Source organism: Ptychodera flava, chromosome 18 (genome assembly GCF_041260155.1).
Source record: "Ptychodera flava strain L36383 chromosome 18, AS_Pfla_20210202, whole genome shotgun sequence".
Classification (NCBI taxonomy): Eukaryota; Metazoa; Hemichordata; class Enteropneusta; family Ptychoderidae; genus Ptychodera; species Ptychodera flava.
The window spans coordinates 10,377,489-10,392,973 of record NC_091945.1 but is presented as its reverse complement, the minus strand read 5'-3'; the positions used below and the strand labels follow the sequence as shown (position 1 = coordinate 10,392,973).

Below are 15,485 nucleotides of genomic sequence, written 5' to 3'. Positions count from 1 at the left end.
CATAGAACAGTTATTTAAAAAAGCAGGTCAGGCTTATATGCAAGTAACTTTACGAATAGTCCTCCATAGATTTGGTTTCAGACTCAAACTTGGTACATAAATGAGCTGCATGACTCTGGAGCGATATTATCTAGAAAGGGAGATGTCGAATTAAAATGATTATACTTACACGCATTGAATATTCCCAGATGTGTACTTGATCGAAGAATTACGGAAAACCAAGAATAGATTTGCACGTAAAATCTTATCAAGCTTTGAGGCAACGTTCGGTTACCTTTAAAAAGGATTGTTTTGAGGGGATACTCTGCATTCCATTCTACGGAATTCGGTTTGTGAAGATCTACGTATGCAATGTTGAAAACTAGTGAACATTACGGTTCAATGATTAACAACATGATTACGGAGTTCACTTAGAGGGCATACCCTAATGAACTTAGTGACCTGTTAAGACTTACATGTTAATATAAGTCTGTGAATTTTACAATTTGTTTCTTGCAATAGTTTACATCTCTTTTAGTCTAAACTGCTCCCTGTACACAGAAATTAAACTATTTCCGTTTGTAAAAGTAGAGTCTGAATGTACTTACGTTTCGTTAGTCAAATAAATGTTTTATTAGTATAGATAAAGCCCGAGTACGAGGGCTTTTCTGGTATATAAAGTCCAACCCAACGATAAAATGTCGAGGCCGCAGGCCGAGACATTTTATCGTAGGGTTGGACTTTATATACCAGAAGAGCCCGAGTACTGGGGTTTTATCCGACTTAAAAACTATCGCCCCTAACTGATATATTTCGTTTTCAATGTGTTTACGTCAACCGTCCCCTTTGTCAATGTAACATGTTTAGGATATGAATTAAAACTTTTATTTGTGAAATAGCCTTCTAATGTAATGGAACATCCTATAAATGCCCTAGGGCACATTATATAAATGCCCTAGGGCACAGCAGATTTTGTGTTGCAGCTGCCAAATTTGAATATTAAAACGTACCAGATGTCTACAGAATATGACATGTTCACTTTTGATTGGACAGTACTTTACTACGGCGCTGTCATTCGTTTCTGGAATTTGGTGACCAAGGCTTTACGAGTAAATATAACCACCCTGAATTGAGCACTCTGATTGGTCAATCAACAGTAGATAGTTTTATTATTGAAGTAAAACTTAAATATATTATAAAGGCAGGATTATTAATATAACATTACTACTCAGAAAAAGAACCCGGGAAAAATTACGCTGCAAAACGTACGATGAAACACTACAGACATCAAAGTTGCAATACATAGGTTTCCAAGCATTGTGTAGACAGGATAAATCATTAAAAGTCCTGGAGGTGAAGAATTTCTGGAGAAAATGAATCCGAACTATTTAGTGTATTTATCCGTCACACGACGATATGATGTCAATCTACAAGGGTAGTACTTATATACATAGTAGAGTAGGTACAGTGCTGTTTTATTTTCAACTTTGTCTACCCGTTATTTGATTTTTTTACAATGTGTTATATCGGATTCGTAAAATCCATAAGAATCTCTATAAACACGTTCAATTGCTTTTTTCAGTAAATATACAACAAACGCTTGTTAAAACATTTGACAATCACTTTGTCAACTAGTAATACAATCTGGTCTAGTGCGCTATTTTGACAAAGTTTATGAAACTAGTGTGATCAATCAAATGTGAATATTAAGAATTCATAAGAATTACTGTCTTTTACAAACAAACGAAAAAACGTTATAATGCAACCCACACATTTGATTTTGCAAAATTGTACACAACCACCCTACATTACAAACTTTAAGAGAGACTGTCATCTCTAACCAAGTAAGCCTTCTTTCACAAGAATGGTAGTTGTTGGTATGAATACATTGTCATCTAGGGCAACTTGGAATATTTAATGACAACAGCGCTGCCAAATACAGAGATGTTGATATAACTGTATTGCTAGATTTACTAATGGATAACATATCTATCTTACACACCATCAGTCAAATAGCAAATAAGCAGATTATGATAGCTGAGAATACTAGCTAACAGAAAATCATGGTGGGTAAAATGCCTTAGAGGGGATGATTTCGATACCTGGCCAATGGACTAACTGTTTTGTGCATATTGTTCAAAAAATCACTTAAAATTGACACAAACTGAAAGGCTTAAGCTTTTTAACTTTCAAATATGCATCTTTTCCCAATAATACTATACATGTTTGGAAAGGCCTATTTCAGAGCTTTCAAACAGTATAACATTTATATGGTTTCATAATTCATGTTTCAAGGCAGAACGGGAAACATTACCCCTACCCCTTATATTATAATTTTGTTTAAAAAATCACTTAAAATTGACACAAACTGAAAGGCATAAGCTTTGTAACTTTAAAATATGCGACTATTCCAAATAAAAATATACATGTTTGGAAAGGCCTATTTCAGAGCTTTCAAACAGTATAACATTTATATGTTTCATAATTCATGGTTCGAGGCAGAAAGGGAAACATTACCCCTACCCCATATGTTGTAATTTCGTTCTTAAAAAATCTCTTAAAATCGACACAAACTAAAAGGTTTAAGCTTTGTAACTTTTAAATATGCAACTTTTCCCCATAAATCTATATATTTTTAGAAAGGTCTAATGCAGCACTTTCAAAAATGTAATATTTTTATGGTTTCATCATTCATGGTTTGAGGCAGAAAGGGAAGCATAACCCCTACCCCTTATGTTACACACGGATATATGGCATACCGCGTAATAAGAAAACAAACTCATGCACCCACTAAATCTCAAGACACATACTTTTAATGTTGTTTTTCTTGTTTATTACACTGAGTTCTTTCAAAAATATATAAATACCCTATGAAAAATTGTTTGGAGGAACGGGAACTTAATTATTGGGTGTGAAATTTAGCAAATTTTACGATTTACGGTCAATAGCCGATATAAAGTCTAATCGACGTTCGAATATTAATTTATTCCTATTAAGTTATATATCAATGAAAAGGCCATGATCTTTGCTCTCTAAAAATGTAACGTTAATTGTATTTTATTCTTTCTGTTTCCGTCGAGCGGTAAATACGTGACCCCTACCCCATTGTTGAAATCCAAGATGGCGGCCAAGTTGGCGGCAAAGATGGCGCCAAATGAACCCCATGGACACTATTTGATTTTGGGAACATCAAAATTCATTTAATATAGACCATAAGGATTACAAAAATGTAGGTTAAAAAATACATCCATGGGGTGCATGGGAACCCTACCTTCCGACTCGACTATATCCCAAATATTTGTTAGTTCCTTGTTATACACAACCCATGAAAGACCGTCCCTTGCATCATAAAGGGTTTTAGCAGAAATTGAAAGTTACAGAAAGGCATCTCTTAAGCTGTCTTTGTTAGCTATGACCCACTGTTCAAAGGTTTTTGACTCTGGATTTAGTTGTCTTGTCATCTTTGTACCGTCTTCGAACTTGCTTGCCTCGGTTTGGAAATATTCAAACATGGTGGCTAACTCGCTGGCTCCGCTGAATTCTAGCTTTGAATACTCCTCGGGAGTCATCTAAACACATGATATGACATATTAAGGTAAAAATTACATAGGTGATAAGCTCGTCATTTCAAATCAATTCCAACTGCTTTTTCTACAAATCTACATCGTTTTAAGTTCGTATGGCAGCTCAAAACAGGGACTGTGTTTTCGGCCCATTCTTAAATATATGCAGCATACACAAAAATTACCTTAACAATACCTTCGACGCATACGAAATAGACACTATTTTATATTATATTATAGCTTTGTCAATACCAGTGAATTTTGTGACGTCATCTCCCTACATTATTACTGATAATGTATTCCATTTTTCAGCATTGCGGCCCCCACAGCGAGCATAACAATATAAGTGTTTTTTTGGAAGACGAAAAAAGGACTATGCATTTACAGGAACGTATGGGATAAACCATGTAATACACAAAACGATGAATTTTGATAATGGTGCACAATATTGATAATAATGTTATACTGTACGATTTATTAATTTTTCTGAGTCCTCCCGCATGCACTCGTCGTCTGCTGTCTGGCTCGCGCTCAGCATGCAGTCCCCGTCAGATACGCTGCAGTGAGTACTGCACTGCGTTGTTTACAACATGGTTCGCTTCGGTGAAATATAACTCTTGCAAACTCCTAGACGATACTGGATTTTACACATGACATATTATGTATGCCAGTGGCCATGTAAATGATGCGAGCGTGAAAGGCTACTCGAACCAGCCATAAACGGGCCAACAACGGCAGCTGTCATCAACCTTGACCGGAAGTGTCTATGGAAATTACTTACGGAGCCATTCAAAGTCTCGGTCCAAGGTCAGCTAGCCTACTGCCAACAATCATGACGACCGTGGACTCTCCGTTGATCTAACATCTCGGCCACCTAGTTTCGATGCACTGACTGTAATCGGAGACAATTTTCATTCACCGTTTTTTCTCGTTGTCTGTGGTTTCACCTTGCCTTGTTTACGACATCGCGACGGAGACCTTCCAGTATGCTTGTCAACTGTGCCTTTCAAGCACCCGTTTACGTCTCGTTTTCTCGTTCGCCGAAATAGCTCTTCTCAATAAGCCATCGAAAATTAAATTTATAGACACAATTTTTAATAAAATTTAAACATTTGAATAACATTGTTGAACTCTGTTGATATCGTTTGCAATTGAATGCTGTACTACTAGCGACATAATAATGATCTTATTGATCAGCTGACACCATGCAGCTCGCTGATCATGCTGATGTTGATGCATGAACATTCTGTATTTTTTATGTCTGGCACTTCACTGTGTCGGCTTTTTGAATGGCGTGATATTGAAAGGCGATGTTTCAAGTTCGATATAGACGTTAGGGATGCAATTCCTTTTCATTTCCTTCGAAAATACATCGTTTTTTAATTCCAAATTGAACCGTGCAAGTGCTGCTCATTTTTTTGTGTTGAACGTGCGTGTTCAGTGCAGTGCAGTGCAGTGTGGAGTGCGTGTAAATGTATACAGCATACAGAGTCAGGGCCGATCATGCCGGACGACGCTCACTGGTTCACTCAGTTTAAATTTCCCTTTTTATTCGTTTTCTACATTTACAAATTCACTGGCATTGCCAAAACTATAAAATAATAGCAATAATGTACCCCCTCCAGGCCCATAATGGACTCAAGCCAACTTTGCACTCCATAATGTACTCGGCTTCGCCTCGTACATTATGTCGTGCAAAGTTTGCCTTCCTCCATTATGGGCCAGGAGGGAGAACATTATTGCTTAACTTAATCTTGATTTTGATATTTAAGTGCAATTTAAGCATTTTGTTCCTAAGCGTTGGCTGTCATGTCTCCCTGGTATACAATGTAATTATACTAACAGGAGAATTTTTATGTTCTTTTATGTCCAACTTGTGCGTGCAAGTTGTTAAACTTTTTGTGACATGATGATATAATTTCATGAAAATAACGAAAACGCACATGCAGAAATATCACTCAACGACTAAACAAGTCTCGAAACCTTAAGATATATATTTTGATTTATCCCAACATTATATTGTAAGAGATAGCAACAATTCATGAATATATTGAGCTCCTTAAGCAAATGTTGAATAAGTAAGAGACTTACATCACTTGCTTTGAAAACTATTGGTGAGAGATGACGAGACAAGATCTCTGCGCATTCTGCCATTGAAAGTCGGTCGCCAACCAGAGGAATCCTTTTACCAATGAACTCAGAAGGTTTGTCAAATATGGTGGCAATGGCTGACCCTGCGTCCGTCAGACTGATGATGTCCCATGCTTTGTCTCCCAAAGGAAAATCTAGACGTGTCATAAGAAGTACGCGATTTGCCAATGTAAAATAAACTGTTGACACACCGAAAACAGTAAAAATAGATATGCAAAATAATTTCACAATTTAAACTGTGTAGGTTCACAGTTACAGTAGAATGCCTCAAGGGATAGACAGTTTTAATCTCAAATTTTAACTCTACATGTTTGGTCTGCCACATGGAGAGGGGGCTCAATTCGAAGCTTATGGAATAAGCTTATTCATTAAATATTCTATCGTATTCAAACTCATAGCGTACGGCACCAAATCACCTGATGACGACATATCAGTCAAAACCGCTCGTCCAAATTCCCTACCGTTTCAAAGAGTGGTTCAATAACCAAGCTAAGTTGTTACAACCATTGTGACTGCGACCCCTCCACACGCTGTAGACTTCATAAAGCATTCTCAGACACACACTCACTATCAAACATCGCACACAAACCTTGTCAAAGCAATGAAGACATCGCTTAACTGGGAGTAAGTAAACTTTACACTAACCTACTTTTGCTTAAATCGGTAACCTTTCCGATAGAATGAACACACGGATATCGAATTTTGACTTTATAGTGTGGTAAATATTGGGAAATTTCTTTTTCGACTGCCCAAAAATTGCTAGACAGTATATACTGTAAAAGATCTTGCGCGATTGTTCGTGCTAGTGGTGTATACTCTAATACACAAATGAATATATAGATGAAAATGAATTAATAATAAGTTATGCGTCATAAATGTACTACATTATTATAGTAAAATGAAATTTATTGACTTATACTTACTTCATTTAATTAAATCTGGAACCTGCATAAATATTCCAGTGATTTAAAATTAGGCGTGAAATGCAGAGATCGATTTCGTTACGAAATCTAGATCTCACTTAACTCTTTGTTTCTTACATGCCCTTGCCCTTAAAAACGATTACAATGGTTTGTTGTATTTTAATAAAGTGTATTTGGAATGACAAATTACTTTTCTTGAATCGATTTTATCACATCCTGCCTGCAAATTAATGATTTTAGCAAGTTAATCGTATAAGTAGTCAGTGAATTTATAAAAAAAAAACTCTGACATATCCAATGTTCTCGGAAATACACACCTATTGCTAACCAATTACCTAAAGAAAAAGCAAGCTTGCGGATTCTTGAAATGTCTATAATGATATAAAATGCGAAAATGTTTTAATCGTGGGGATTAGCTACTATGCACTTATTGATACTTACTTAATAAACGGGCGCCATCTTCAAGCTTTGTAAAGAAGAGATGATTCGCATAGTTTTCCATGTATGATGCAAACATCACACATGTCATAGGTATGCCAATCTCGTTGATGCAATCTTCTACTTCCAATTTGCCATGATATATAGCACAAGACCTTGCCTTGTGATCGTCTACTCGTTGTGCACCGCTAAAAATGAAGTGCTTGATACTGTTGGCTTTAGCAGCATCAGCCAATGTTTTACCCTGTAAATGATGTAAAATTTCATGTAAGTTTCATAAAACCATTTCAAGACGTTTTTTGAATAATGTGATGTTTTGAAGGACATTAGCAGAAATACGATTTAATATGAAAACTTACAGATTTCATCATAATTTGGAAACACCTGAACTTGATTATCCCTAGAGACTTACGTTTCAAATTTTTAAGTTGGGAGACTAGTAGTTTGAAGATTAAGACTTTTTGAATGACAATCACAACAATAGTCGTCACAATATTATATGGCAGCTTTCAGTACAATTTGCACGGATCTACACTTGGTCATCCTTAGGGACCAGTATATCAATATTCAAAGCTGTCAGATGAGCATTTAAGAAGAATATGTTTTTGACCAAAACTCATAAAAAATAGCCTTTAAATGCTACATTACAGATTTCATTGCAATTTGAAGAAACTGACACGGTAATATATGTACAAAACTTCAATGCTCTTCGACAAACGATTCCGAAGAAGACGTTTTGCCCAAATATGTCAAAATATTCTTATAATAGAAAATGATACATATCCTCATAAAATGATCAAATTTGCAAAGAATTTGCGCAAGGTCAGTAAGAAGAAAATATTAATTAAATCTGGCAATTTCAGTTTCAGCATTTTGACTGTTCTGCCCTTTTTCACCTCATTTGCATATTATCGACACTAACATGTTCATTTGAACAAAGTCACATCAACCTTGGCTGTATATAAACATCAAATACGATAGGTGCTACGGTTTTCATTTTTTTTATATGGCCGGGCGGACGTACGGACATACCTACCAACCAACCTACCTACATACATACATGTACATACCTACATACCTACATACCTACATACACACATACATACATACATACATACATACATACATACATACATACATACGTACGTACGTACGTACGTACGTACGTACGTACGTACGTACATACATACATACATACGTACGTACGTACGTACGTACGTACGTACGTACATACATACATACATACATACATACATACATACATACATACATACATACATACATACATACATACATACATACATACATACATACATACATACATGATGATAACATTTTGTGACCCACTCGGCTTTGCTTGAGAAATTCGAGTTATTGTGATATTGCAATAATTTTGCTGTTTGTGTAAAAGCTACTGTAACAGTAACTCTAACTTTTGACAGTTTTTTCGGTATTTTTATTTCATGTTTCAACTACAATTTCTTGGCGCTTTAACATTTTGTAATACTCTGTATTGTTAATGCAACTTGTCAGTGTGTCATGTGCATTAATTCTTATTGTTTAAAACTGACATTGAAGTCTAGAATTGATTTGACTACCAACACTAACACCGCAGCACACATATTTACAGTGAAAGTCAACTAGCTGAGTACTGGATATTTTGATATAGACTATGGGAAGTAAACTGATACTGACACATGCAACAAAAACTCGAAAAACAATTTCCAAAAGTTGCAGTTTCACATAGGTTGCAACGTGCACTATTTTGGTGTGGAATCACAGTCTGTTGGTATATTTATTTTCAGTCTATTTTAATCTGGGTCAAATTAAATTACTAACCAGATATGAACTGAATATGCTCACGTGTTTACAACAGGTTCATTAATAGTAGTACGCTTCACAGAACAATAAGGTATATGTTATCACTAATGAAGCAGGTTTTTTTCAATATCGCACAGTACTCTCAGATTTTAATCACTATTACAAAACTTTATTTAATATGCAAATGAGCTTTAATTAATTTGACACTGCTCAATGCTTCATGGGACAATTAGAAATCCATCAGATCAACATTGTAGTACGTTTTATTTAATGCAGTATTTTTAGAGTAATGTCACTAATTACAAAGCTTATTAAATATGCAAATAATCCCTATATCAACTTGACACTGTTCAATGATTCATAGCACAATTAAATATTTATCAAATCAATATCTGTAGCACGTTTCACAAAATTTGGTGCCGTAATTTCAGAGTTACCGGTATATACCTAATTACAAAGTTTATTAAATATGCAAATGAACCGTTAATTAACTTTACACTACTAAATGCTTTACAACACAGTTAGATATATGTCAGATCAGTATATGTAGCAGTTTTCATCTGATTTGATGTAGTTATTTCGGAGTTGTATGACTACTTATAAAACTTCATGAAATATGCAAATGAGCTCATTATTAACTTGACACTGTTCAATGCTTTTCAGTACAATTGGATATTTATCGGATCAACATCTGTAGCAAGTTTCATCAAATTTAACGCTGTAATTTCGGAGTAGTATCATTTATTACAAAGTTCATTAAATATGCAAATAAACCCTTAATTAACTTCACACAAGTAAATGCTCTACACCACAATTAGATATCTGTCGAATAAGTATCTGCAGCAGATTTCATAACATTTGGTGCAGTTATTTTGGAGTTATATCCCTAATTACAAAACTTTATAAAATATGCAAATGACCTATTTGTTAACTTGACACTGCCAAATGCTTCTCAGTACAATTAGATATTTATCAAAACAATATCTGTACCCAATTTCAAAGACTTGGGTGCCGTAATTTTAGAATATATACCTAATAACAAAGTTCATTAAATATGCAAATGAACCCTTAATTAATTTCACACTACTGAATACTTTACACTACAGTTAGATATCAGTCGGATCAGTATCTGCAGCAGATTTCATCACATTTGGTGAAGTTATATCGAAGTTATATGACTAATTACAAAACTTCATAAAATATGCAATGACCTATTTATTAAATTGACACTGTCCAATGCTTCTAAGTATAATTAGATATATATCAGATCAACATTTGTTGCAAGTATCATCAAGTTTGGTGCAGGAATTTCAGAGTTATCTCACTAATAACAAAAGTTCATTAAATATGCAAATGAGAAGGCAATTGACATGACACTCACAGTATCATCATAATGTTCTGAGATTGTCATCTGTGAAAAGTTTCATGAAATTTTGTGCAGTATTTCTTGATATATGTCTACACTGTCATTACCGTCTCCATAGGGAAACCATTGTACGAAAAAAACGATATTGCATAACTTCATTAATATGCAAGCCACATTAACCAAAATCTAATCAGTTCTTGCAAGTAGCATATGGTACCTGTGTACCAAATCTGACTTGAATCCGTTCAGGCGTTTTGAGTTATCGTGTAAACAGATTCAAACACACACACACACACACACACACACACACACTAACACACGCACACACGGACAGACAGACAGACATCGCTATGACAATAGCCCACGTGTTTACACACGTGAGATTAAATTACTAAAAATGAAAAGGCTGCTACCTGTACATATACATCTATATATGCTTTGTATTGACAAGAATGTGTTCTGTGTAGTATGGGCGCATCTCTCAGTAATCCTGCATCACATAGCTTACTGGTTCTCAAATGCTGATTATTAGATTGTTTATATTGAAACCTCAAAACTCAGTCAGCTGTCAAATATTTTGTGCAATGTTGACCCACGTACAGGGTACAAGGTTTAGTCCTTTGCCATAAGACAGAACTTCCGAAATTGTTACTAGAAAGCTGTAAATATTAAAGATCAAATAGCCATAGTGTACTAAATATATTATCCTAAAATAGATCTTACTTTGATACAGATCCATCGAACATTAAATACAATTTCTGTCATGTATATGCATATTTCCCACCATGGGCCCCCAGTGTATGGTATAGACTAAGCCATGTCCAATAGGTAAAAACTTACCATGTTTGAAAATCAAGTGTCCACCAACCTCTTTGAGCTTTACGTGGAATCTGTGTTTTATCACAGATGTGTTTTGTGATTACAGCGAGCTAATCTGCCTACCTTACATCTTCACCTTAATTCCCCTAGCTAATCAGCTCTTCTACCTGTGACCTTTATCAATCTTGCTTGTGAAAGTGTCAAAATAGCTTTTTTGAAATATTCAATACTAGATGATAGAATCCTTTTCTCCAACTAACACATTGCTTTCCGTCACGTTTCATCCGATACGGCCAAGTTTATGAAAAATCTCTACCTGTCTGATCTCTATGTTTACATCATATAGGTCACTGTGGAAAGTTGTCGAAAAAAGGCCATAGCAGCCATCCAATGCCGCAACGATGCTTGTCATGTCGTCTAAGTCAGCCTTCACGACCTCTGCACCTTGAATAGAAAGAACCCTATATTTATTAAAATGACCTAATGTGTGTATCACATTTTTTACACGCCCGTATAAATGTATCTGTGAATATTATTATTATTTCTAATCTTACGTATGTATGTATGTATGTATGTATGTATGTTATGTATGTATGTATGTATGTATGTATGTATGTATGTATGTATGTATGTATGTATGTATGTATGTATGTATGTATGTATGTATGTATTTTTGCGTGTGTGTAGTGTGTGTGTTTATGCATTCTTGTTCGTATATGTATGTGTGCACGTGCGTACGTATGATGAATATATGTATATATGTACATGTATTCTACATGTATGAGGAAATACACTATATGCATGTGCGTATGTTTGTGTCGTAAATGTATGCATACATATGTATAGCCAAGGTATATATGTATGTATGTATGTATGTATGTATGTATGTATGTATGTATGTATGTATGTATGTATGTATGTATGTATGTATATATATATATATATATATATATATATATATATATATGTATGTATATATAGTACTCTATCTTTTCTATCTCTTAAATAATCGTGATTGTGTAAATTATATTTTTTTATATTTTGCGCCTCGTATGGACGGATGGATGGATAGATTGATGCAAGTACATCCGTAGTTGGAGGGTGCGCGCGCATGTGTTGTTACTTCAATGCAAATGTCGAAACAAAGGCGCATGAATGTTCAAATCACCAATCAATTAACATCACAGCACTGTTAAAATGTAATGATATTCCATTTTTAAGTTCAGATCCACGTCGTCAGGTTGTGCTCCAAGTAGTAAAAAGAACTTTAAATGACCGTGTTCAACGTTTATTAATGTTTTTATTACAGTCCATCAAAGGTAACAGCTAATGAAGCTTTAGATTCGATTGCCTAAAATGAACAAGTTATACTTACCTAGTTTCTTCAAAGCAGCTGCTTTTTCACTCAAAGGATTTCTGGTAATTGCTCTCACTTTGTACTTTGACTCTTGTAGAAGTGCCCTTGCCACTGAACCCCCTTGAGAACCAGTAGCACCAACCACTGCAATGAGTTTATCCATCCTTGTCGACTGCCTCCTGAAATGTTTGTTGTGCTCCGGTTACAGTGTGCCTATTGAGACCAAGTAAATATAAATTGTTCATTTTTCGACAACTTGTTTTCAGTAATTCTCGTTTCAATCTTCATTCCCCGAGACGTGCTGAAATATCCCCTATCCCTCTTCTCGTCGGCCTCTTTTTACTATAATCGCAATCTTTATCATTTCATACGCCTAGATCATAATCAGTATAAGTCATGACATATGACAACCGAAGAAATCTGTCCTCCGCCTGGCAGGGTCGAAAAATTGCCGGCCAGGATTCAGATTTTTTAAGTTGTCTATGTGAATCTTGATAAGGAAATTCGAGATCGTGACCATGAGGCCCGACGCGACGGACAATTGCCTAAGGCCATTGGCAGATTAAAATGAAATAAATCACATATATTGGAGCAAATAAGGCATAAAGGAATGACAAAAATAGTTAAATGAATGAAATCTAACGTTATTTTTGAATGAGCAAAACAAGTCATAAAATAATCATCTAAGTATTTAAACTAGTATCTGTCCACGTCAAATATTGACATGCTAGGAAAGATCGTTGTATTCCTGAGTGGAAATATAGACTTATTTAACAGAACGTCGTGAAGCTTTGCAGTCATACCTGGCACACCATATTGAAATGTAAATGTATTTGTGCCGAAATTACCGAGGGCGGTACTGTCTTCACCAGTTGCCTAAAATTTGAGTGGCTTTGCGTACACCAGGGATATCATGCACGATAGGTATTCAAGATGAAAATTTGAAAGCTCGAGTCAATTTGCCTGTGTATGATCTACAGTATAAAATCAACTATTGTGCTATGGTCGCCTATTGGAAAGTAGTGACCTTTTGATGCCAGTCACATCATACTATTACAAAGGATCCACGGACAATCCGCGCAGGCTACGGATGTCATTTTTTAAAATTACGATACGGCACATGAAACATTTTTATTTGCCATGCATGCTATATACGGGAAAGCTTTATCGTTAAGTCAACAGGTTGCAAATCTAAATTTTCAGTCGATAGCCAATCCTAAATAGGACTTAGGTCTCCGTCTTTGGGAGGTACGTTCTGGACTTTTCTACTCAAGGTCGTCACTGGCCCTGCGCAGAAGAGTAAGAGAACGCGTCTTTGTATTGGCTCGATAAGTTCGCCTTCTTGATAACCTTTATGAACTCTAGGCATTGAGGGAGGGAGTTTCGGAGTCGCGACATGGCCGATAAGTTAGCCTTCTTGATAACCTTTATGAACTCTAGGCATTGAGGGAGGGAGTTCCGGAGTCGCGGCAAACATCATTTGAACGCTTACGATATACTTAAACAATATACTGACCTTAGATAGATCACTACACGCGTTGATCTTGTTTTACACAAATGATATGACAAGTGTTAAGCTGTCTTGACGAGTAAGGCTACTGCGCAACCCTCGTAAGACAGTGATACGCAGGTCACTCTCCTACGTGACAGATGACTTAAGGCAGTACAGCAGTACGGGGGCACTACAACTGACGAGCTCCACTAATACAGTGCTGCTGTATACCACCACGGGCGGCTGGGATTCCTTCCCTACGCTAAAACTCTTTAAAGTTGATAGTCACTCTTTGCTCACGTTTGTGGGTTTAATTTTGACTTTTAAGGGTCCAGTTCAGAAGCGAGCAAAGTTTTCGGCACACAGGCTGCACACCCCTAATGTACTTTCATGCAGCCACCGCAGTTATTTGGAGAAAGTAGGTCAGGCTTAGATGCAAGTGACTTTGCTAATAGTCTTCTTTCACAGATTTAGTTTCAGATTCTCACTCGTTCCGTAAATGAACTGCATGACACTAGAGCGATATTATATGGAAAGGGACAGAAGGGAGATGTCGAATCAAAGTGATAATGCTTAAACGCAATGAATATTCGGTTGTCAAATAAATGTTTCATTATTATTATTGAAGTAAAACTTAAATATATTATAAAAGCAGGTTTACAAGTATAATTTTACTAGTCAGAGAAAGACTCCGAAAAAAGTTACGATGCAAAATGTACGATGAAACACTACGAACCTGAAAAAATGCAATATATAGGTTTCCAGGCATCGTTTACACATGATTAAAAGTCCTGGAGATGAAGATTTCTCGAGAAATTGAATCCCAACTTCAACTCACTGTGCCTTGCGCTATTCATTGTGTATACATATCCGTCACACGATGATATGATGACAATCTACTAGGGCCGTACTTACACGCACAGTAGGTATGAATTTGATTATTTCTCTGACGACTCGTGTTAGGGACGCTGTTGAAAAATTCTAAGTCCACCCGTTATTCGATTTTTTACTATGTGCTTTATTGGATTTCTAAAACACTTGTCATAACTTTTGACATCATTTTATTAACTATTAAATCCGCTCTAAAGCGCTATTATGACAAAGTTTATGAAACTAGTGGGATCAATCGAATGTGAATATTAAAGAATTATAAAGAACGATTATGTCGTTCACAAACCTACAAAAAAGTTTTAAATTTAATCCACACATTGCAAAATTGTACACAACCAACCTACATGACAAACTTGAAGAATGACTGTCATCTCTAACCAAGCAAGCCTTCTTTCACAAGAATAGTAGTCGTAGGTATGAATACATTGTCATCAAGCGCAACTTGGAATATTCAACAACAACAGCTATATTACACTATATTTCCTAATTGACAACATATCTATCTAATTTGCGAGCATGAAATTCAGGCAATCAGATATATGTCTAATATTCATAAGAAAGAAATAAACACGAGTTTTTGAAAATTAATAATCTTTATGGGGTAGATCTTACAACTCTGATTATTGTATCTGAATTGACTGGCCGAGAATAATATATTCTATTGAGAGAGTTCAGGTTATATGAG

The 15,485-nt window shown here is 35.6% G+C and overlaps 1 protein-coding gene across 1 annotated transcript; it reads right to left on the bottom strand.

The window, feature by feature from the left end:
• Window positions 1–1,185: 1,185 nt before the first annotated feature.
• On the bottom strand, window positions 1,186–14,019 carry LOC139116807 (nmrA-like family domain-containing protein 1). The gene is made up of 6 exons (XM_070679484.1): window positions 13,934–14,019; window positions 12,436–12,630; window positions 11,377–11,504; window positions 7,058–7,298; window positions 5,634–5,827; window positions 1,186–3,548 (listed from the first exon to the last, which is right to left on the bottom strand). The coding sequence occupies exons 2-6, from the start codon at window positions 12,578–12,580 to the stop codon at window positions 3,354–3,356; spliced, it is 903 nt and encodes a 300-aa protein (XP_070535585.1). The 5' UTR covers window positions 12,581–12,630; window positions 13,934–14,019; the 3' UTR covers window positions 1,186–3,353.
• Window positions 14,020–15,485: the final 1,466 nt, after the last annotated feature.